The following is a 24,969-nucleotide window of genomic DNA, read 5'->3' as shown; positions in this document are numbered from 1 at the left end:
CATCACACCTCACAGCAACCTCAAACTCTTGGGCTCAAGCAATCCCCTTGCCTTAAGCCTCCCGAGTAGCTGGGACTACAGATGCCTGCCACAACAGCCCAGCTATTTTGTTTTTAGAGATGGGGTCTCACTCTTGCTCAGGCCACAACACTGGGCTATTTTTAGAGATGGGATCTTGCTCTTGTTCAGGCTGGTCTCTAAGTGAACTCGGGCAGTTCACCTGCTTTGGCCTCCCAGAGTGCTAGGATTTACAGGCATGAGCCACTGCCCAGCCTATCAGTTCTTACTAAACATTAAAGAAATCACTCAACAAAACTCCTAAAAATAAAATCACTTTTAATTGTATACATGTCATTATTTTAAATTAGTATAAACATCTTTAAAGTAAATACATATTTGAATATTATAACATAACAGGTCTAATTATTTTAACATTCTTCCAAAAGAACACTTATAATGGATAGTCTAATTTGGGTTAATTGAATCACTACTCAGTTTTATCTTTTTAAGTGTTTTCCAAACAGGACTTTGCTCAATGATAAAAGCTTTAGTTGTTATCATTCTGTAGCAGATGGTATCTATGTATGGTTTGGAGGCAGTCTGGAAGATATAAACATGCAGCATTATTTTCAGAAATAAGGTATTTTTACAGGGTCACATAAAAAAATACCTAATTTTTATTTAGCAAATATCTCTTGATCACCTATGACTTAAGTACTACATATAAGTCATTAGAGTATTAGAGAAGAAAATACCTGATCTCTATCTTCAAAGAATTTCAAACATGCAAACCAAAAAGTAGATACTATAAGAATTACTTTAATGGGATATGTTCCAAGTGTAAGAATAAAAAACAACTAATTCTACCCAGGGAGCTTGGAGGCATATGGGGCATACTTTACAGGAGGACAAGCATGAAAAGAAAGTGGACCATAGATGGGGGAACTCTGTAAAACAGTATGTTTGTACTCTTGACAGTTCATTACAGCAATCTGACCAATATTTATAATTTGAAGGAAGACATCAGTTATCAATAGGGTCAGCCAATGCTTTTGTGGCTCAAATGAGTCATAAATTGTAAGTGGCTACTGGAAATAGAGAGGGCTGAAGGAAATTGTGAGGGCTGAGTTCAGGCTTGGGAAAGAGTTGCATGCTGAAATAGCAACTTGTCTAAGAACAGGCAAGGTATTTATCAGTCCTCAAAGGGTGGCAATCTGAAGTCAAAAACGTTAAAATGTATGAATATGTATGTATGTTATGTGTCATTTTCCATGGGTGACTCACCTTAGCTATAGTACACATAAGATTAATGGCATTTACTACGTTGTGTACTGGAAGTATTCGTAAGTTACTACCCAGGAATCTGAAAAACAATTTGTAAGTTATAAAATCATATGATTTAGGCCCCGTGCCCCAGCCAGCTAGTGTCCGCTAAGCCTCTCAGCCCAGTAGACCTCACCAAAATGCCATCTCAGATGGAACACACCAGGGAAACCATGATGTTCACGTTTTACAAATTTGCCAGGGATAAAGGCTACATAACAAAGGAGGATCTCAGAGTGCTCATGGAGAAGGAGTTCCCGGGATTTTTGGAAAATCAAAAAAACCCTCTGGCCTTAGACAAAATAATGGAGGACCTGGACCAGTGCTGAGATGGCAAAGTGGGCTTCCAGAGCTTCTTTTTCCTAATTGCGGGCCTCACCATCGAGTGCAGTCGACTAGTACACGTGAAGCAGAAGGGAAAGAAGTAGGCAGAACCGAGCAATTATTCTGCCCTGAAAAGTGTTCTCTCAAAGCATTGCTTCAAACGTCTGCCCCACAGCTTCTCCCTATATAAGGATTTCATGACCAGATCAGGATCCTTAGAAGATATACAAATAAAACCCAACTCCCACTTGTCAAGCAGAGAAGAAAAAGTTAATTAAATGCCAGATGAGCTTCTGTTTTTCACATTGCTTGTATCCCCTTGCCCTCAACAAACATAATCCTTTTTTTAGTTCCAAATTTAAAAAAAAAATCATATAATTTACTGACATTTGTTCTCTTAAATAGGTGGAAAGAAGAGACAAGCCTCTATTGTTTGTCATTTATTTAAGCATTTATGCCCTGCTTTATTCCACAGAAAATCTGAGGTGGCTTTATAGCCAGAACTTATCTAAGAAGTATTCCCTTTTGGTTTGTTCTAACAGGAGAGTCCCACAGATTAGCATGAACTTTGAAACCTGTCATCTCAATTCATAATACAGCTATTTGACAGATTAACATTATTAAGTTTATCTTCTAGCCAAACAAAATTCACTTACCTAAAAAGAATTAAGAACTGAAACACAGTATAAGAAAAATAAGTCTATAGTGTTATTCTTCCATACCTCTGCTGAATCCTGAACATGAGTTTCCATTCTTCAGGCCCATGGAGGGCAGCAGACAGAACCAAAAAACTATTTCGGTGAATGCCAGTAAACTTCTCAATTTTGTCTAGAAATAATTCTTCAGCTGACATAAAGCATTCTTTAGTATCCATCAATAAAAATGCTACTCCTAGGAAAGGTGAATATAAGACATTACTTTGTCATATAGATCAAATTGTGCAAAAAAAAAAAAAAAAAAATTGTGCTGTATACTCAATAAACATCAACAAAAATAGCTTAACAAATGTCTAGACCCCCAAACTCTAAAGGAATAGAAATTACTGTAACAGAACTCTTACATGACAAAATGGTTTTGGTAGTTCTTTGAAGTGTTCTAAAGATGGCTTGTTCTAAATATTTAAGGGAAAATTCTTTGGTACTTTTTTTTTTCCAGACAAAGGCACTGTCCACATGCAGGTAATAGCTAGCTTTTTAGTTACAAGAGGAATTATGTTTTAGAAGTTAATTTTTCTTCTTCTTCTTTTTTTTTTTTTTTGTAGAGACAGAGTCTCACTTTATGGCCCTCGGTAGAGTGCCGTGGCCTCACACAGCTCACGGCAACCTCCAACTCCTGGGCTCAAGCGATTCTCTTGCCTCAGCCTCCCGAGTAGCTGGGACTACAGGCGCCCGCCACAACGCCCGGCCAATTTTTCTTTTTTTTTTTTTTTAATATTTACTGGTTTATTATAAAGAATATTACAAAGGATACAGATGAAGAGATGCATAAAACTAGGTATGTGGGAAGGGACACAGAGTTTCAATGCCCTGTATGGGCTTGCTCCCCTCCAGTAACCTGCATGATTTAGCAACCTGAAAGCTCCAATAAGGATTGGTAAAAAGCTCTAATCAACTAAAGAAGGGTGGATTTAAGCAAGCCTTCAATTATTTTGTAGAGAAATCTTTCTACCAGAATGTAAACAATTATATAAGTTAATATACTCAGTGAGCAGATATCTAGGATCTCTGAAACAATGTCAGGCCTACAAGAATGGTCCTAAAGGTAAATTTGATTTAATTACAGCTCTTCAAAAGATGTTGGAAAGACTTAATGTGAGGAAAGTATATGATTACACACTAATTAGTGAACTTTGGCTACTTATCCATACGTGTATAACCTCTCTGAACATCAGTTTCCTCGTCTGTAACATGGGAATAACAATTCTTCGTTAGGTTTGTCAGAAGCATTGAATAAGATAACGTACATAAAGTGACCAAGCACATAGTAGTATTCACCAAAAATAGTTTATTTCTCCCTAAAGGGTTCTCTATTCAACCGAAGAATGAGTTTAAGGCTGGACTGCTTTCCGCCTGGAAGTCTATTCTTAGGAGCTTTTCTTTCTTTTTTTAACTCTTAACATATGTTTTATTGGTCAAAGACTACCCCAACATACAAAGAGAAACATAATCACTACGAAGACAGCAAGCAGTAATTCAGAAGCACCATGCACAATTAAATAACCTTTTGAGGATTATATTATTCCTTCTTAAGAAAGAAGTTAATATAGGTGACCCCCATACAATTACAGTAAAACCTCTATAAGTTGACCACCCAAGGGACTGTAACAAACCGGTCAACATATAAAGGTGGTCAACACAAGGAACTAGGTCTATTATACTGATACATACAAGTACTTCACTTTCTTATACAACATTTATTAGAGAATATATGAAATCATATATAATCAAAACAGTAAAATCATAAAGACAGTGTCATATAAAATCAATAATACAATTACTGTTTTCTCATGGTTTAATTATTCTTTCTGAAGGAAGAGTCAATCTTGACCTGTCTCTTATTACAAACATAAGTGCAGAAATTGCTCTCAACGCTGGCCACACCACTCAGCATACCTGGGCATTTTTCTGCAGCAAATGACTTCAACTACATTATCAGATGCCTGACATCCTCTTCCTTCGGAGTCTTTTCCACAACTTCTGCTGAAATGTCATTGGATTCACCACACAAGACTTTATGGGAGATCTTGTTTCGTAGTTTAAATTTTTCAAGCCAACCACTTGATGCTTGGAAATCTGCCACCCCAAATTCCTGTGCGAATTTCTTTGCCACTTCTCGAATCATCGGCCCAGAGATCCGGGCATTAACTGCCCTCGTTTGTTTGAACCAGCTTAATGTGGCTTGATTAACTTCATCCAAGAAAGTTTTTCCTTTTACGCTGTGGGTCTCCACTGTCTTTACTGTATTTCTCTAAGTACTCATGTTTACGTTTTTGGATGTTGCTAACTGTGGTCTTGCAACACCAAAATGTTCTGCTGTCTTTCTCTGGCTGCTGCTTTCTAGAAAATGTAAAAGATCAACCTTTTCCTTCAATGTCAGCTCTTTGAGTTCTTTCCTCTGGGCCATTATGTCTCAATATAAAATTTTTCAGTCATTGCAGGATGTACCAGGCCTTCACATCAAAAAATCTTTCCCAACACATAATAATGTGATAGGACATTAGGCCTGATTTAACATACAGTAATAATACGACATGAAAAAAGAACTTATACTAAAGAAAAAAATAATACAACTAATGAGCAAAGTTCACAGTTTCTACCTCTTGGTGTAGAGTGAACTGAACTGGTCAAGTTATAGAGGGTAAATTAATATTGTATGTTACACCATCCAAGTAGTCAAGATACAACTTACAGAGGTGGTCTTCCAGTGAGTTCATGTGGTACATGTCCAGTCTAGGAACATACATCAACTGAAGGAGATGGTCAATGTAGGGAGGTGGTCAACTACTATATTTTCATATATGCAGCAGACTTACGGAAGAAAAGGAATGATCCACAGCAGCCCAACCATGTTGTACACGTTGAGCACCACTAACTGGCTAGCCCCCATCCTCCTCCCCTCGGCCGCCGCCTGGTCCTCCAGCCACTCCGTCTCAGCAGGGCCCGAGGCCACTATCACCCCTGCTGGCACTTCGGGGGCCTGAGCCGGGCACTAAGCGCACAGCCCGGCCCATGGCGGCCGGGGTGGAAGCACTGGGCAGCTGGGCAGCTCCGAGGCACCGCCGACCGGGCCTTAGGAGCTTTTCAAAGCATTTATTTTCCAGAATCTCTGCTAGAGTAGAGGTCTATTTGCAACTCCCCAGATAAAATCCTTTACCTCTACCTTTGATCACGTCTATCATTTCTTAAGCATAGGTGAAGCTGCTCCCTTCTCATTTCCCCAGCCTTCTCGTATCCTAATCTAATTCCTTCCTATGCTTTTTCTATGACTCACAGTTGTACAGTTTTGTAATTTCAGGAACATTTATTTGTCCTCAGAAGGTTTGTTTGTTTTTAAGAAAGAGTCTATGTCGCCCTCAGTAGAGTGCTTAGTGTCACAGCTCACAGCAACCTCCAACTCTTGGGTTTAAGTAATTCTCTTGCCTCAGCCTCCCAAGTAGTTGGAACTACAGGCGCCTGCCACAAGGCCTGGCTACTTTTTTGTTGCAGTTGTCATTGTTGTTCAGCTGACCCAGGCCTGGTTCAAACCCGCCAGCCTCCGTGTATGTGGCTGGTGCCATAACCATTGTGCTACTGGTGCAGAGTCAAGGTTTTTTATTTGTTAATATTTATATTATATTCAGCAAAATCTCATACAAAATCATGAAAAACATTATCATATACTGTATTAGATAAGTATGAAATATCTGATTTCCTTAAGTACTAAGTTTAATAGCTGATCTCTCTGATCAGCTTCACTTTGACATTTGTTTTTGTTTTTATGTGTGTGAAGGAATATCTTCATTCTTTCAAATGCTTGTTTTGGCTTGTGATTATCTTCCAAAATTTTTGTGAAACCATAGATAAGTCATGGTTAATTTTGACTGTGAGTTCCACTGTGGAACCCAGGCATCAGAGGAAGCTTGAAATAACAATGAAGTGTTTGGGAAGGGTGTGGCTAATGAATGCATAGAACATCAATGGTATGAGAAGTTCTCTTCTTGTGATTTTAATCTTGAAAATGAGCCACCTAACCAATCTGAGACCAAGGTGGATAATGATGAGCTGAAAGCTGTGGCAGTGAATCCATTTCAACCTATACATGAATTAACAGCAAGGTCTGATGTTACTATTCCAACAATACTGGATAATTTGAAACAAATTATCAAGGTAAAGAAGTCAATAGATAGGTTCTGCATGAATTAAATGAGCATCAGAAGAGAGATCATCTGGAAGCTTGTCTTTCTTTGCCGTCACAAGGTAAAGGTGAACCATTTCTACATTGTAATTGTTACAAGTGATGCAAAATAGATTTTTTTTTTTTTTTTTTGAGACAGAGTCTCACTCTATTGTCCGTGGTAGAGTGCCATGGCATCATACCTCACAGCAACCTCAAACACCTGGGCTCAAGCAATCCTCTTGCCATAGCCTCCCTAGTAGCTGGGACTATAAGCATGTGTATGCCTGGTTAGTTTTTCTACTTTTTAATAGAGAAGGGGTCTCAATCTTGCTCAGGCTGGTCTTGAAAGCCTGAACTCCAGCAATCCACCTGCCTCTGCCTCCCTGAGTGCTGGGATTACAGGCATGAGCCACCATATCCAGCCAAAATACATTCTGTTTGACAATCGCAAGTGTCTGGAACAATGTTTGGATAAAGATGAGGTGCTGAAACACAGTCCAAACTGAATATTCATCAAATAAAAGTAATGGGGGCGGCGCCTAGGGCTCAGTGAGTAGGGCGCCAGCCCCATATTCCGAGGGTGTCAGGTTCAAACTTGGCCCCGGCCAAATTGCAACAAAAAAATAGCCGGGAGTTGTGGTGGGATGCAAAAAAATAGCAGGAAGTTGTGGTCGCAGCTTCTCAGGAGGCTGAGGCAAGAGAATTGCCTAAGCCCAAGAGCTGGAGCTGTGAGCTGTGATGCCACAGTACTCTACCGAGGGCGACAAAATGAGACTCTGTCTCTTAAAAAAAAAAAAAAAAAAAAGGTAATGTTTTCTGTTTGGTGGTCTAGCGGTCTAGCACTGATATTATCCACTATAGCTTCATGAAATCTTGTCAATAGATTATTGCAGATGTCTGCTGCAACCAATTGGACAAAATGATAAGGATACTTGCAGTTAAGTAGCTCAGATCAGTCAACAGAGACAGGCCAATTCCTTTGCAAGACAACACCAGATCACAAACAATACTGTTCAAACTATAGAAGATGGACTTGGAAACACTCTGTCATCTACCACATTCACCAGACTTTGCACCAACTGACTACTTCTTCCAGGCTTTCAGCCATTTCTTGCAAGGAAAAATATTCAATTCTCAATAAGCTATGGAAAACACCTTTCATGATTTCATCACCACTCACCCTCCAGGCATCTTCTCACAAGCTACTGTTAAGATGCCAAAACTGTTGATAGTTTTGGTGCATATTTTGATTAAATGTACTCCTTTTTTGAGATATAATAAACTAACCTTTTGATTTGAAATCAGACATTTCAGATTTAATGAATTAATTTTATTTTGTATCTGAACTTTGACCAATGTTGTGTGATGTTGGTCACTTAATACAGATAAAATTTTTACATAAATATTGATTGCTTGGAAAGTACCTTTTACTATTTTTATTGCAGTTCCAAAGCAAGTATTTTTTACATCCTCTACCAGACTCCAATGGTTTAGCTCTATTCTAACAAATGGAACTTTAAAAAGGAATATATTTTGTAGTCAGCCATATGCACTACTTTTGCAGCAATAACAGCATTAACACATTTACCTCTCACAAAAGATAATACCTTAAGTTCATTACATAGTTACTATTAAATTATTGAAATTTATACCCACATATTTTACAAGAAACTTCAATCAAGGCAGTTAGACAATATACCATACCAGAAAGAGAAAATATAATTGATCCACTTTCCACTGAATCTGAATACCGAACTTTATGGCTTCGATTTTCTAGGGCAGTGGCAACTTCATTATTCTTTAAAAAAAATTTCAGAAATACAAGTGTAAAACAAGCTTACAATAATTTTTTATTAAAGCTAATAAATAAAAGAATTTTAATCACTTATAACTACATCATGTAAAGATTTGATCACCAAAAGAGAAACTAAATATGCTCTCTTGAAATAAAATACTTTTTAAAATGTTTTTTTAAAAAAGAAAAAGCATATAGTTCTACTACAACACAAGTTTTGAAATGGGTTGTGTACTACAGTTATGTTGTTTTGGGACAGAAATTAAGGACTTTTTTTTTTTTTAACTTTAAAAACCAGAGAAAATGCAAACTACTTCTTTTTCGTTTTAGGAGACAAAATTCTTACTATATTGCCCAAGCTGGCCTTGAACTACTGAGCTCAACCACTCCTCCCATGTCAGCCATCTAAGTTGCTGGGGCTACAGGCACAAGTCAACATGCCTAGATGCAAACTTCCTTTCAAAAAATAACTCAGAGGCTCAGCACCTGTAGTTCAAGCAGCAATGGCGCCAGCCACATACACCAGAGCTGGTGGGTTCGAATTCAGCCCGGGCCTGTCAAACAACAATGACAACTACAACCAAAAAATAGAGGGGCACTGTGGTGGGCGCCTGTAGTCCCAGCTACTTGGGAGGCTGAGGCAAGAGAATCACTTAAGCCCATGAGTTGGAGGTTGCTGTGAACTGTGATGCCACAGCACTCTACCCAGGGCAACAGCTTGAGGCTCTGTCTCAAAAAAAATAAATAAATAAATAAATAAAAAATCTCAGAAATGGATTCTGATATGAATTCGTTTCTGGATGAAAACTTCCTTTTAAAAAATAACTCGGGGATGGATTCTGATATGAATTCATGTATAACTATGGAAAATGGGTGGTTGTGTTTTTAAAATGGTGCACAGAACCACAAAGTGCCAAACACATAGAATACCACACAGAAGACAACCAATCCTTCATCAGTTTGCATTAAATTGACTTTAGTATACTTTTTTTTTTTTTTTGAGACAGAGGCTTAAGCTGTTGCCCTAGGCAGAATGCTGTGGCATCACAGCTCACAGCAACCTCCAACTCCTGGGCTTACGCGATTCTCTTGCCTGAGCCTCCCAAGTAGCTGGGACTACAGGCACCTGCAACAACCCCTGGCTATTTTTTGGTTGTAGTTGTCATTGTTGTTTGGCAGGCCCGGGCTAGATTCGAACCCGCCAGCTCTGGTGTATGTGGCTGGCACCATAGCTGCTTGAGCTACAGGCGCCGAGCAGACTTTAGTATACTTTTAAAATGTTTTAAGTGAGTCAGATAACATGTATGAAGACAGCAATAGGACTTTGGTTTCAATACTAACCATTTCAAAAATCACCTCATTCTTATCCCACCCAAGCAATAAAACTGAATTACCCATGATATTAAAATCTAAGTAGTGTTTCCTGAAAAGTTAAAGCTGAAGCTTATTAGTCTCCAGACAGATAAAAATCGCTTAGGTAGATTTATTTTGCATTTTGTCTCAGAACATGTGTATTTTAAGAATATGGGTTAAAATTATTTATAAAATATGTATGTCCTTTCTTCTTAAAGACAGTATTTTATGCTACTCAGATCCCAACCCTAGAGTTCAAATGTGGTTCTTTTCTTCTGCTGTTTTAAAATTATCCATTACTTCTAGCAATGGCAGATTAAGTAATTTAGGCCAACCCTCCTGCTTGAAGGCGACTAGAAAAGCTAGACAATCCTTTAAAATCTACTTCAATGCATCATAAAGCTAGTGGAAAAGTAAAAAAAAAAAAAAAAAAACATCATAAGGTTAGGATCTATACAGAAATTCAAAGATATGAGCCAGCATTTAGGTCAATATTTCCCTGAGGGCAGGTGTCAATGCAGGAAGAAGCAGAGGAGAGGCTGTACAGAGCTTTTTACAAACGCAGAATGGCTCTTACAGGAACTGTAGTCCAGCATCTAACTATTTCAATTCCTGAAATTGTATTAAAGTGATATTGAATTACTAGTGCTCCCAAGAGCCTTGCAGTACTCTGTAGAGCAAAATTTCTCAATCAGGTTGCCTCACCTGAATTACAGAACAAAGAAAATGATCTAAGCAATTTTCTCAATTCTTTCATATCTAGCACCATTCCAGATGTACATAAGACAATTTACCATATAATACTGATGCCATAAGAGTTGGGTTGCTAGATTTAGCAAAATACAGCATACTCAGTTAAATGTGAATGACAGATAAATGTTGCAATTTTTAATATAATTACATCTCATGCAATATTTGGTACATACTTATAGTAAATTCATTATTTACCTGAAATTCAAATTTAACTGAGTATCTCATATTTTACCTGGCAACACTATGTAGGACATAGGAATTTAATTTTCCTTACAGTAAATTCATTGTTTACCTGAAATTCGACTATGCCACCCAGGACTCCATCACTATATGACATGTACACGTAGTGAAATTCAACCCCTAAAACAGTGGTTCTCAACCTTCCTAATGCTGCAGCCCTTTAATACAGTTCTTGTGGGTCGCGAACCACAGGTTGAGAACTGCGGCCCTAAAACTATTCAAATTAAAAAAGGAAGGAACCCACAGTTCTGAACTAATTAAAAAAAGGTAGGTAGGTAAATAAATAAATAAATAAATAAGGCCAGGTGCAATGGACTGTAATCCCACCAATTTGAGAGGTGAAGGTATGAGGATCACTTAAGGCCAGGAATTTGAAACTAGCCTGGGCAACACGGCAAGATCCTATCTTTACAAAAAATTAAATTAGCTGGGTATGGTGGCACGTGTCATGTAGCCTGTACTCAAGCTAAAAAACAGAATTAAAATATACGATAACAATATGAAATAATACAGAAATGGTATGTGTAAATATAGTGTTCTAAGTTTCTTTTTTCGTTTATGTGGAGGGTAAACTGATTTGCTTTGGCTTTTGTGGCACTGAGTACGCAGTTGTCCCTTGGTATATGCAAGGAAATTAGTTCTTGTACCCTCATATATATCCAAATACTTGCATACTCAAGTCCTACAGTCATCCCTCAAAACCCTCTAGCATATAGGAAAAGTCAGCCCTCATATTCACAGGTTTCACATCCTGCGAATACCATATTTTTGATTGGCTTCACTTGAAAAAAAAGCTCCTGCCTATAAATAGAGCTCAAATCTGTGTTCAGAGTCAGCTGTATGTGTTAAAATTTCTAGGATAACTACTGAAAGGTAGAAATAGAACATATAACTTCCAAACTTCATAGAGGAAAAAAGAAAAAAAGTAATGAGAAAAAATAACCAATCAATACAAAAAGAAAAAAGAAGGTAGAAAAAAGAAACAGAAACAGTAAGATAAACATAAAGCACAAAGCACAATGGGTAAATATAATAAATAAATGAACTACAAGTAGTTGCTTTTGGCAAATTAGCATGTCTTGCAGACTCCCTCTCTTAAAATAAGTCTGGAAAGCTATAGAAACAAGAAAGAAACATGAATTCCAAAAACCCAACAAAAGAAAACATGAAAAATTCCAATGAGACTTAAGACAGTATGAAATTGGCACGTTACGGAGCTACATGGATACAGCCAAGAGGACAGAGTGTAGCTTTGAGGCAGTAGGGAGAGGATAGGATGGATAAAAAAAAATCTTATTTTAGTCATATTTTTGCCTTTTTCCTCCTTACCATGAAACAATCACTTCTTGCCCCTAATTCCAGATATCAACTGATAAGATAAATATCAGGGTAATGGTGAAGTCTTGTGGGCTAAGGAGTTAAAAACAGCTGTGGGCTGTCCAAGCGCTCTCAGACATTCAACTTCCCAATTCTCCTCTGAACTATAACAGCGGTTCTCAACCTGTGGGTCACGACCCCTTTGGGGTCTAACGACCCTTTCACAGGGGTCGCCTAAATACATCCTGAACATCAGATATTTATGTTACGATTCCTAACAGTAGCAAAATCACAGTTATGAAGTATAGCAATGAAAATAATTTTATGGTTGGGGATCACCATAACATGAGGAACTGTATTAAAGGGTCACAGCATTAGGAAGGTTGAGAACCACTGAACTCTAAGGAGACAATCTCCTTCTAATGCTGCCAAGGGTAGGCATATCAGTTTCTGGTTGTTTATCTCTCAAAAAAGCTTTAAGTTGTATACACATACACACCCTTCACTATTTCTGGAATCTCTTAACATTTCTATTAGGGGAGCCTTAGAAAGAAAAAAAAGTTTAGTAAATTTCCAACCTTTAAAGATTTAGAGAAATAGGATATTGAAAATGGATGCAAAAAAGTTTACAATTTATTTCAACTTTTGACTGCCAACTATGCCTACAGGCCTTCAAACTAGATGTTCTTTGGTGTGAATGATGCCTATAGTGTTGTTCATTTTGCAAATAAAAACAAAAAGCCTAAAATCATGAAAAAGGACTGATATTTCTTGCTGCTACAAATGTTGCATTTTCACAATAAAGAACAAACACTAGAGCACTCTGTCGTAAGGGGAACAAGCAGTAGTGCACTCTATCATAAGGGTTGTTCCTGTCACTGCACGCCTCAATTGGCACATTTCATTTCTGAGCATTCATCATCTAAGTGTTAATCAATTAATTATTTTTAAAAGATAGGCTCTCAGTCTATTGCCCAGGCTGGAGTGTGTGGCATAATCACAACTCACTACAACTTCAAAACTTAGGGCTTAAGCAATCCTCTCATTTTAACCTCCCATAAGTGGCTGAGATTACAGGCGTGAATCACTATGCCCAGCTAATTTTTAAATTTTTTTGTAGAGATAGGTCTCACTATGTTACCCTGGCTGGTATTAAACTCTTGGCCTCATGTGATCCTCCTGCCTCAGCCTCCCAAAGTGCAAGGATTATAGGCGTAAACCACCACATCCAGCCTATAATTTACCTTTAAAATACATTTATTTTATGTACTTCCTGCTCCCACAACTATTCATGAATAATTGAGCTAAGGATCTTTTAAAATACTGTTCTGTGTGAAAACTCCTTTTAATTTTTTAATTAAAGATCAATGACCCAATGCCCCTTTACCTTAAGAGATGAGCTAATAATAACGGTGGTTGTCCATCTTCCTTTTTCTTTTCCACCACTTTCGGCCATCTGTCTGTCTGTGGATCAAACCAACTTCTATGGTGTCACAATCCAAGAAAATTAAAAGCAAAAAGAAAACAAGGACATGTTTGATGAATGACTAAAGACAGAAATGAAATTAGGGTAATGGTGATATTTTATAAAACATTTGAACATCAAAACTTGACAATGGAAAAGTACTATCTTGTTATACATTTAACTTCAGTACAATGTTTCCCTTTCAGAGCATTAACTTAAAGAAAGGACTTCTATCAAGAACCATGAAACATCCGAGGTTTTATCCTGCTTGCAAACTAAAACGTTAGTCTGCCAGAGTTTCGCGGATACAAAGATATAATACTTAGAGACAAAGAATAATTTTTTACTCACAGCGATAGCAATATAGCCAGGCTATCATCATTTTCTTATACCAGTTCCCCAAGCCCAGTTCCCACAGGGTGATGGGACAGAGGCCAGGTGGCATCTGCACTCACAGTGGGTTGTATTATAGGAAAGAAACCCAGAGCTTAGGAAATCTCAACCATTTTTAAGTAAATCTGCCTTCTACTCTAGAGATATCTCACAAATTTATTTGCTATACAAACATCCTTGAAAAGACAGTTTAGGGGTGGGATTGAATATTTGCATTTTAACAAATACACAGGTGATGCTAATGATGCTCATTATTTAAGAACCACTACACTAAGAGAATGAAGGATTCTGGGGAACCACAATGAAGGACTATATAATGGCTAGTAGGTATGCAGTGAAAGAAAACTGCATGATAGGAAAACTTCAAGAAGTTTAGTGTAACTAAAGGTTACAGTATACATCTCAGGTGGGAGGGACGAAAATAAAACTAATTACTGTAAACTTAGTAGCATAAAACAATCTGATTGTGCTTTAAATTTGGTACTTTTCTAATAATACTGAGACTGAAAACCCTTAAGCCATATTTCCACTTCTATGAAACTTGTCTTTTACCAATTTTTCTACTAGAGCGTTATTCTTTTTCTTAGTTCATGTGTAGTATTTGTTTATACATCATAGATACCAGTTCTTTATCAACTATGTATTCATTCTTGACATGCATAAATTATTTCCAGTGTAGTCAAACTTACCATTCTTTTAATTTATACTCAGTAGTTTTTGTTTCTTATTTAAGAAATCCTTCCTTACCCTTGTCTTCTAAATTTTTAGTTTGGCCTTTCACATTTAAGTCTCTAATCATCAGCATGGATCCAATTTTGTTTTTTTAAAAATATGGCTATCTACTTGTCCCAGTTTGCTCAGTAGTCATCCCAAGCCCTGGTCATTTGCAATGCCACCTTAGCCATATATATTTTCCGTATGTGCACAGGTCTGTTTGGGGGTTCTCTATTTTATTCCATGTTCAGTTTGATTATTTCTGGGCCAGTGCCATACCTTTTTCAATTACCCTCATTTTATTTATTTATTTAATATTATTTTTTGGAGACAGAGTCTCACTATGCTGCCCTTGATAAGAGTGCTATGGTGTTACAGCTCACAGCAACCTCAATTGGGCTTAAGCAATTCTCTTGCCTCAGCCTCCCAAGTAGCTGGGACTACCAGCACCTGCCACAACACCTGGTTATTATTTTTGTTGTTGCAGTTGTCAATGTTTGTTTAGCTGGCCTGGGCCAGGTTTGAACCCGCCAGCCTAAGTTTATGTGGCCAATGCTGTAACTGCTGTGCTAAGGATGCCAAGCCTCAATTACCATCATTTTATAAGGAGTCTTGGTATTGGGCGGTGCCTGTGGCTCAAGGAGTAGGGCGCCGGTCCCATATGCCAGAGGTGGCGGGTTCAAACCCAGCCCCGGCCAAAAAAAAAAAAAAGGAGTCTTGGTATTTATCTGCTTTTTTAGAAGTAATATATTCATTCTTGGGTCTTTATTCTTCCCTGGAAATTTTAGAATCACTATGTCAGTTGCTTTAAAAAAACTATTAGGAGATGAAACTAATTTATGGCTTTCATATGAAAGCTATAACCCAGTTATAACCTAAGAATATGGGGAAGGAGGAGAGGGAGGGCAGGAAGGGGGGAGGATGGGCAGAGGGAGGGTGATTGGTGGGATTACACCTTCAGTGCATCTTACAAGGGTACATGTGAAACTTAGTAAATGTAGAATATAATTGTCTTAATACAATAACTAAGAAAATGCCAGGAAGGCAATGTTACCCAGTGTGATGAAAATGTGCCAAACTGTTTATAAAACCAGTGTATGGTGCCCCATGATCGCATTAATGTACACAGCTATGATTTAATATTAATAAAAAAACTATTAGGAGAATTATTAAAATTAGAATTGCACTTAATATATAAAATAATTTGGAAAAATGAAATTTTTATGTAGTTGAGTCTTCCCATTTATAAAATGGTATACTGCAATATAATTAGGACTTATGCCTTAAGTGTTTTCATTTAACATCGTGTCATGAGTATTTTCCTTACATATTTTTGAATATATAATAGCTGCTTACCTTTCTATTGTGTGGATATACCACACTTTGACTGTTATCATTAGTAATTTACATTAAACATTTGATCTGGTCCCAAGGTTTTCCAGTTATAAATGACTTTACAGTAATAAGGAATTATCCTTCAAAACCACAAATATATTCCCCTATTTAAAATTCTTCAGGGATTCACCACTGCCTACAGAACAAAATCCAGTCACTTTCAACATAAAAAGTGAGGAAACCAAAGACTTATACCATAATCTGGTTGATTATCACTTGGTTTACAAGTAGATATGGATATGTTAGGCTGTGAACAATGCTTTTAAATGTGTTATGAATCTAGAGCTGTGGTTAGTGTCTAAGTAACATGTGAAAGTAGGCAATCTTAAATCATAAAAGTAAATAAAATGGAAATTCTAGAAATGATAAAGAATTGAAAACAACTCAATGGATGGGTTAAAAGCTGATTAGACACAAGTGAAGAACATAAATCACAGGAAAATATCCAGACTGATGTGGGTTAAGCAAAAGGTTAGAGGATAGAAAAAAAATAATAGATATACAAGGCATTATTAGACTTGTGAAATAGTCTAACAAAGAAATAACTGAAGTCTAAGAAAGAGAGAAGAGAATAAGGCAGGCCAAATATATGAAAATAAAGTGGCCAAGAATTTTCCAAAATTGACTAAAGATATCAAGTTATAGGTTTATTTATTTTTGAGACAGTCTTTGTCACCCTCAGTACAGTGCCATAGCATCACAGCTCACAGCAACCTCAAACTCTTGGGCTCAAGTGATCCTCTTGCCTCAGCTTCCCAAGTAGCTGGGACTACAGGTGCCTGCCACAACACATGGCTTTTTTGTTTTGTTTTTTTGCAGTTTTTGGCCAGGGCTGGGTTTGAACCCACCACCTCTGGTATATGGAGCCAATGCCCTACTCCTTTGAGCCACAGGCACCACCCAATACATGGCTATTTTTTAGAGACGGAGTCTTGCTCTTGCTCAGGCTGGGCTCAAATGCCTAAGCTCAAACAACCTACCTGCCTTGGGCTCCCACGTGCTGGGATTACAGGTGTGAGCCACTGCACCTGGCAAGTTACAGGTTTAAGAACAATAATAAGGTCTCCGTAAACTAAACTAAGCAAAAGATTAATAAAGTAAAGCTGAAAACAAAAAACAAAAACAAAATAAAGCTCAAAAGGAACCACTGAAAAAAGGCACACTAGTTTGAAAAGGAAATAAACTGAAAACTGACTTTTCAACAGAAACACTGATAGCTGGGAGAAAATTGAGTAACTTTCAAGTGTTAAGTTTATAAAACTAGTGTGTGATGCCCCATGATCATATCAATGTACACAGCTATGATTTAATAAAAAAAAAAAAAAGAAAGAAGAGAATACTGGTACTTTGAAACAAGAGTCTGCCAGTCTCCTCATTTTACAAAAAAATTAATAAACTTCTCATTCCTTCTCCTCAAACCACTTGTTCTTGTTCTTCTCATGTAGCCTCAGGGACAAGTGCCAAGCTTTCAGTAACAGCACTTGGCATTCCCAGATGGGCCCATTGATGCCCAGGTAGAATGGCACCTTGCACCTTCTGGAAGAGGCAGCGAGTAGCCTTGGGTCAATCTTCATACATAGAAGCAACTTCTTTTCAAAGTGAGAGTGCAAAGAACAGCTTCAGCAGCTACCAGAGCCTAGAGCCTGTTTTAGTTCCAGAGATCTTCCATCTCTGTTTCCCCAATAGGTAGATGTAGCACCCTAGAACCTGAACTGAGTTAAGGAGAAGGAAATGAACTTGGAAAATGCCAGACTCCAAGCCTTTTGTTTGGTAAGTTCCCCAGTGTACATGCTGAGATCCTGATGCCACCTATATGGGGGGCTTTTCAGTCCTTCTTGTTGGTTTTGAGGCACCTTTTGGGGGTAGAAGTCACAAGGTTGACAGCAACTAGGGAATCTGGTTTGAATTTGGAGTTCATTTGGAGTTCCCAGGGAATGGGCAGACTAGGCCACTATTTGGGGAGGGTTTACAAGGAAATGGGGGGATTAAGCCACCCATCTGAGGCCCAGGGAACAGGGTTATTAGGCTACCTGTGTGGGAAGGGTTTTTAACCCCCCAGGCCTTTGGGTGGTGTTTAATCCCCTATGGATTTCCATTGCCATTTGGAGTGACATTTATCCTCTTTGGGTTCCCATTTGTGAAACTTCCAGCCCTGAGATAGGACATTTAAGGCACTGAGGCACCATTTGGGGGTGGTGTTTGTACTCTTTGAATTCCTATTTGACAGGCCCCAGTATTTTCATGTTGAAGATTCCCTGTATGGTCTGTTATTTTTGAAAATGTTGTAACTTAAGGATGCTCCATGTCAAAGTCTCTTGGGAAAAACTTTGAGAACTTGTAACTATATCTACAAACCTATGGGTAAAGAAAAATTCAATGTACATGCTGAAGTGTGAGGAGAAGTGGCTGTTAAATGAAAATTCCCATTTGATTGATAAACCCTGCCATTTTAGATTGTTCATGTGGGAAATTCCCCATATTGTTTGTGTTTTCAAATTTTTACATCATTTGGCTGGTGAGCTTTTGTATTGGGATAACATGTGCCTAGATTATGAGGAAAAGTGGTGGTTGGTACCAATTGTATGGAGTGTGAGGAAACGTCGTGGGTGGTGGTCTTTGATTTATTCTGAGCTGTTGGTTCTTTTCCCATGAATCTGTTTTTTGGATCATAATTTTGATTTGAGTGTGCATTCTAAAGGGTCTTCTCCATAGCCTCTTCCTTCCAAAATTATTCTCAGTTTGGCCTTTGTGTTTTTGCAAAAGGGGAACTATCTCATTTGTACATAAATGAGACAAAGTGGTGAGACACTATTGAGTCTCACCCACAATCAGCAGACCCACTATACTAAACCTTAGACTACATCATGGTTGCTTCTTTTAAGAATGAAAACCAAATCCTTTAAAATAAGGAAAGACAAGGAGAATAAACCCCTTCAGGTACTCCAAAAGGTTTATATGGCTCTGCCAGATTTTCTAGGATGGGCAATTCTTGTGCACAAGTTTTTACTAAAGGGCAAATTATATAGAGGAAAATCCGAAGCTCAAATGGTCGATCTGACACTACAGAGTTCAAATGATGTCTCAAACTCTCTGTTTAAGATAAACTCATAGTTTGTGATATAGCTTGAGATACACTCACTGTTTACGGTATACAAAAAAGTATGAAAAGAAAATAATTGCCAACATAGAATTTCATGTGTGGGCAGCGCCTGTGGCTCAAAGGAGTAGGGCACCGGCCCCATATGCCGGAGGTGGCAAGTTCAAACCCAGCCCGGGCCAAAAACTAAAAAAAAAAAAAAAGAATTTCATATGTGATATAATTATGTTTGAAAATGAGAGAGAAATAAATAAAAATTTTCAGATAAAAAGTAAAACCAGACTTTGTCACCAGTAGACCCCTATTTAAAGGGGACAATAAGGCAGTGGTTCTCAACCTGTGGGTCGTCACCCCTTTGTAACAATGAAAATACATCGCAGCATTAGGAAGGTTGAGAACCACTGCAATAAGGGAAATTCTTCAGGCACAAGGCAAATGAATGATTCCACATGAAAGCACTAATATGCTGGAAGAAATGAAGAGTAATGAAAAGAAGAAATGTAAATGTGTGGGTAACTCTACATCAATAATGACTATAAATAAAAATGATAATGTATAATAGAGTTTAAAACTGATGCTAAACTAAAATATACAACAATAGCAAAAAAAAGCAGCAGGATGGCATTATCAGCCAGGTCCAGGTCTGTTCTGCCTATATGCAATAAATCAGTGTGACATGGGTTTTGCAAAGAGAAAGATTTAATCACAAGGCCACTGAGCAGAACGCAAGAGAATAGCTCTGAAATCTGCCTCCCTGAAGATAAGGCTTAGGCGTATTTGTGAATTAGGGAAGTGGGAGGGTGTCTAAGGTGTGAGGAAAGATGTCTGACAGTGGGGAAAAATGAAGTTAACAGGTCTATTCTGTGCAAGTGTAGTTGGGGTTTATAGAATATTTCATAGGATATATGTACAGAAAATAGCAGTGTCAGCATGATCTGAAAATGGAATTTCTGGCCCTCTGGTGTCAAAAGGCCATCTTTTGTGCATTGGTGCATGCCCAGTGGAAGGGTGGGTAGTGTCTCAACTAGTTTGAAACTGGACAGAAGCTGGCCCAAATTCCTAAAAAATAACTGAGGAGACCATTACTATGGTGACTTATGAATGTAATCTATAAAGTAGTCAGTGAAGGTTAAGTAAGTTTCAGCATTCAGTGGGATGGCCGTCAGCAATCACAGTCTTTAGCTTTATGGAAAAAGGAAAGAAAAATAACAAAATACAAGTGACTAAGAGCAAGCATGGTAGGCAAACTGATCAAATCAACCCCTCAGCTTCAATGGCAAATGTACCTAAGCTGCTCTAGGTCCTTAAATTGCCCATGAAGTGGTAAAGTACTCATTTATATTGGATCTTTATAAGGCAATAACACATGCTGAAATTTTACCAAATAAAGATAAATGAGTAACAAGTTAATAGAGAAAAATAGATTTAAAACGAATACAAAACAACAAATTCAAAAGCAAGCAAGAGAGAGAAAAAGGAACATATAACTTGAGGGACAAATAGAAAAATAACAGGGAAGTGGTATAGTAAATTAAAACCAAATACATCAGTAACTAAATATAAGACTAAATTCTACACCTAAAACAAAGACTGCCCCAAAGGACAGAGGGGACTATATGCTCCTAACAATAAAAACACTTTGCCAAGGTATAAAGAGAGTGAAAGTAAAAGGATGAGAAAAGCTATACCATATAGCCAGTAATAAAATGAAAGCTGCCACCATGTCTACTCACATCCACCTTAAGAAATAAATCGTAATGTAATTGGTAAATAGATGAGTGAATACAAAAGACTGAATAAATATCTACTTGTCTCAGTTCTCAAAAAACACAAAAGAGTATATAAAGCAGTAACTATATTGTTTGTTTTTTTGAGACAGTCTCAAGCTGTCAACCTGGGTAAAGTGCCATCATAGCTCACAGCAAACTCCAACTCTTGGACTCAAGTGATCCTCTTGCCTTAGTTTTTTTTGTTTTTTCTGTTTGTAGTAGAGACAGGATCTCACTTTTGCTCAGTCTGGTCTCAAACTCGTGAACTCAAGCAATCCACCCACCTCGGCCTCCCAGAGTGCTAGAATTATAGGCCCGAGCCACCGCGCCTGGTCTATAATTGTATTGTTGAGTCTACTGTGTGTGTATGCACGTGTGCATGATATTAATGTGGAAGAACTGGAGTTATAGTGGAGAAAATTTTATGTATTTTTCTATCATAGAATCAGTTTAGTGTTAATCTGAATAAATTAAGGTGCATATTATATAGAGAGAAAGTAGTAAGAGAATAACTGCCAAAAAAATCCAAAAAAACAGGAATTCTGTGGCTCAGTCGGTAAGGCGCCAGCCCATATACCAAGGGTGGCGGGTTCAGACCCAGCCCCGGCCAAACTGCAACCAAAAAATAGCCGGGCGTTGTGGCGGGCGCCTGTAGTCCCAGCTGCTTGGGAGGCTGAGGCAAGAGAATCGCTTAGGCCCAGGAGTGGAGGTTGCTGTGGGCTGTGTGAGGCCACGGCACTCTACCAAGGGCCATAAAGTGAGACTCTGTCTGTACAGAAAAAAAAAAAAAAAAAATTCACACACAGGCAGTGCCTGTGGCTCAGTAAGTAGGGCACCAGCCCCATATACTGAGGGTGGCAGGTTCAAACCCGCCACAGCTAAAAACTGCAACAACAACAACAAAAATAGCCGGTCACACTCCCAGTAGCTGTGGAAGGCTCAGGCAAGAGAATCGCCTAAGCCCAAGAGCTGGAGGTTGCTGTGAGCTGTGACACCACTGCAATCTACTGAGGGCGACAAAGTGAGACTTTGTTTCCAAAAAAAAAAAAAATTTCACACACATAACATGAAAATGATAGTAAAGAAGGAACAGAAGAGGATGGAGCCTGTAGCTCAAAGGGGTAGGGCACTGGCCCCATATGCTGGAGGTGGCAGGTTCAAACCCAGCCCCCGCCAAAAACTGCAAAAAAAAAAAAAAAAAAAGAAGGAACAGAATAACAAGAAAGATAGGAGACATCTAGAAACTAAATAGTAATATGGCAGACCTAATAGCGATGATGATTGTATACAATAGTCTGAATTGAACACTTTAAACTGTTGAATTAAATATTATGCGAATTATATCTCAATTTAAAAAAAATTCTAAACAGGGGCAGCGCCTGTGGCTCCGAGGAGTAGGCGCCAGCCTCATATGCCAGAGGTGGCGGGTTCAAACCCAGCCCCGGTCAAAAACTACAAAAAAAAAAAAAAAAATTCTAAACAGCAGGCTTAAATCCAGTCAAATTGAGTAATTACATTAAAAAGGTCAATGGATAAAACGTTCCAGTCAAGAGGAAACTCAACTATATGCTGTCTTTAGATTCAAGTAGGTCAGTGTTTTCTGTTAAGAAAACTTCAAAGGCTTCTTAGCCTTAATAAGTCACATCCAAATTCTTCAGCCTAGGATTCAGGTTTCCCTCTCCAAATGTAGTCCCAGCTTCCTTTCCACAATTATCTACCAATACCAAGGCCAACCTCAGGGATGTTAGATCTATGCAGTAACACGGAGCCCCGAGCTTAAAAGGCCCCGAGGCTTGTTTAATGCTCTGCAATTGCAGTCTTGAAACTGTTCATTTTTAAACAAAATATTCACAAATTTTTACAAAGAGATGGCCAGAGAGAGTATTTTGTAAATGTTTGGGTCAAATTTTGGGATGAATACTTTGTAAATGTAGATACATTTAGCTACAATTTCCCATTTCCCTATGTATGGCGACTTTGGGGACATCCTGCAGATAGTTTTCACCTGTCATACACAGGTTTTATAAGCAATTTAAAGCTAGGAGAAGCTGAGTAATTTCGTGCACTAATAAATGGGAAAGGAACTGGGGTCAGCAGGTCCCCAGGAGCGCGCCGGTGACACCTAGGACTGAATCAGGAAGCAGGGCAGGGGCAGCGGACTTCCCGAGCATCTCGGGGGAAAGTTCTAGAAGGGCAGCCGCGCCGGGACTCGCCCACCGCAGGCTCAGCTCGGGCTGGCCGGCTCCGCAGCTGAACCGCCCAGGGCCCGGGCCTCTTCCCGCGCCGGCCCCTCCCAGGTGCCGCACTCCGGGTTAAGTTGCGACGGTTGCGTTTGTTTTCGGGTTTAAGTGGGTTTAACCCTGCACAGCAGTCTCCGGTAAGTCGCTGCCCGCTCCGCCCCAGGCCAGGCCACTTTTGTAAATAAAACATTTTCAGAGGGAATGACAGGGTTTCTGACAGGGAAGCAGTCCCACGAGGCGACCTGAAAACCTGAGGAAACCCCTTTCCGCACGGGACTCTCCAGGGAAGGATCAATCTTAGAAAGTCTGAGGGAAGAAGACCTCGGCAGGAGAATAAGGAAAGAAAAATGGCAAGAGACAGGTCTTCTCTGGCTTCATTCCGAGGCTCCAAACCCACCTGATCACCAGGGCCTCAGAGACAGCTCAGCCGCTCCCAAACTTCCAGAATATTCCTCGACCAGAGTTGGCTGGCGGGGCAGCTAGTCCCAGCAGCCTCCGGGGCACGCGCCACTCTCCTGCGCAGCCGCAGACCCGGTAACCAGAGCCTGCGTTCCCGCGCTTTACGAACGTACGTACGTGCGTGTGCACAAGTTTTCACTTTGTGTGCTACAAAAGTCTTTGACTATTATTCTCTTTACAAAATGGAACCTTACAAAAATACTGACATTTTAATGTTTTGATACAGTTTTCTCTCGTTGCTGTTATTTCTTTAATTATAAAATAATGCCTATTGCAGAACTGCATTTTAGTTGTTATTAAAACAAATCGAACTTGCTGGACGTGGTGGTTCATGACTGCAATCCTCGCACTCTGGGAAGCCTAAGCAGGTGGATTGCTTGAGCAGGAGTTAAAGAACAGCCTGAGCAACAGGGAGACCCTGTTTCTACTAAAAATAGAAAAAGTAGTCCAGCTTGGTGGGTGCCTGAGGTCCCAGCCGCTAGGGAGGCTGAGGCAGAAGGGTAGTCTGAGCCCAAGAATTTGAGTGTGAGCTGTGAGGCCATGGCACTCTACCCAGGGCAGAGTGATACTCTGTCTCAAAAAAATAAATAAAATAACTCAATACTTTTTTAAACAGCTAATATAAATAGCAGAGATTGAAACAGTTTATCATAGTAGCTATAGTTAAAACTGTTTCAGAAATAACATATATATATACACATATATATATATATTTTTTTTTTTTTCTCAGAAGGGGTGTCACTCTGTTGCCCAGTCTATAGTGCTATGACATCAGCCTAGCTTACAACAATCTCAAACTCTTGGGCTCAAGCTATCCTTCTGCCTCAGCCTCCAGAGTAGCTCATTCTACAAGTGCCTGCCACCACACAGGGCTAGTTTTTCTATTTTTAGTAAAGACAGGGTCTCCCTCTTGCTCAGACTGGTCTCAAACTCCTAAGCTCAAGTGATTCGCCAGCGTTGGCTTCCCAGAGTGCGAGTGAGCCACTGCACCCAGCCAGAAATAGTATTTTATATAGTTAACTGTAATGTGTTATATATTACATAATATTTATATATTAAAATCTTAGCTTGCTATAAGTTGAAATGAAAGAACAGGTTCTGTAGTTAAGGATGTGCTTGTGGTTGATCCATATGGTTACAGGCAGCCCTTTGAAAGGTTTCCCTCCAGCATCTGAAAGCATTTCTTTCTTCCTCCTTTCCTGAGAGGTTCAATAGAAGGGAACCCCATCTACTGTCTACAGGGGGACCTTGCTTAAAGGACACCGAGGGGTAGAGGATGAGATTTAATCCAGGTGTTCTGAACCTATACCAAGAACTGCCCTAGAGGTCAACCCCTACACCATAGTGCTTTACATACCATAGCAACTCCCATAAAGATCCTCAGCTCTGTTATCTTGAAGGGTAGCCTCTCAAGCATGAGACTGCGGCTACTCTTCAGTCCTTCTGACTTGGAGAAG

At 39.0% G+C, this 24,969-nt stretch overlaps 1 protein-coding gene across 1 annotated transcript; it reads right to left on the bottom strand.

Moving 5' to 3' along the window:
- Positions 1-321: 321 nt before the first annotated feature.
- On the bottom strand, positions 322-24,969 carry C5H1orf146 (chromosome 5 C1orf146 homolog). The gene is made up of 6 exons (XM_053592200.1): positions 24,870-24,969; positions 13,368-13,463; positions 8,227-8,320; positions 2,370-2,538; positions 1,285-1,363; positions 322-600 (listed from the first exon to the last, which is right to left on the bottom strand). The coding sequence occupies exons 2-6, from the start codon at positions 13,434-13,436 to the stop codon at positions 466-468; spliced, it is 546 nt and encodes a 181-aa protein (XP_053448175.1). The 5' UTR covers positions 13,437-13,463; positions 24,870-24,969; the 3' UTR covers positions 322-465.

This window comes from Nycticebus coucang, chromosome 5 (genome assembly GCF_027406575.1).
Source record: "Nycticebus coucang isolate mNycCou1 chromosome 5, mNycCou1.pri, whole genome shotgun sequence".
NCBI lineage: Eukaryota > Metazoa > Chordata > Mammalia > Primates > Lorisidae > Nycticebus > Nycticebus coucang.
The sequence above is the reverse complement of the archived record's forward strand: the minus strand, read 5'-3'. Positions and strand labels throughout refer to the sequence as shown.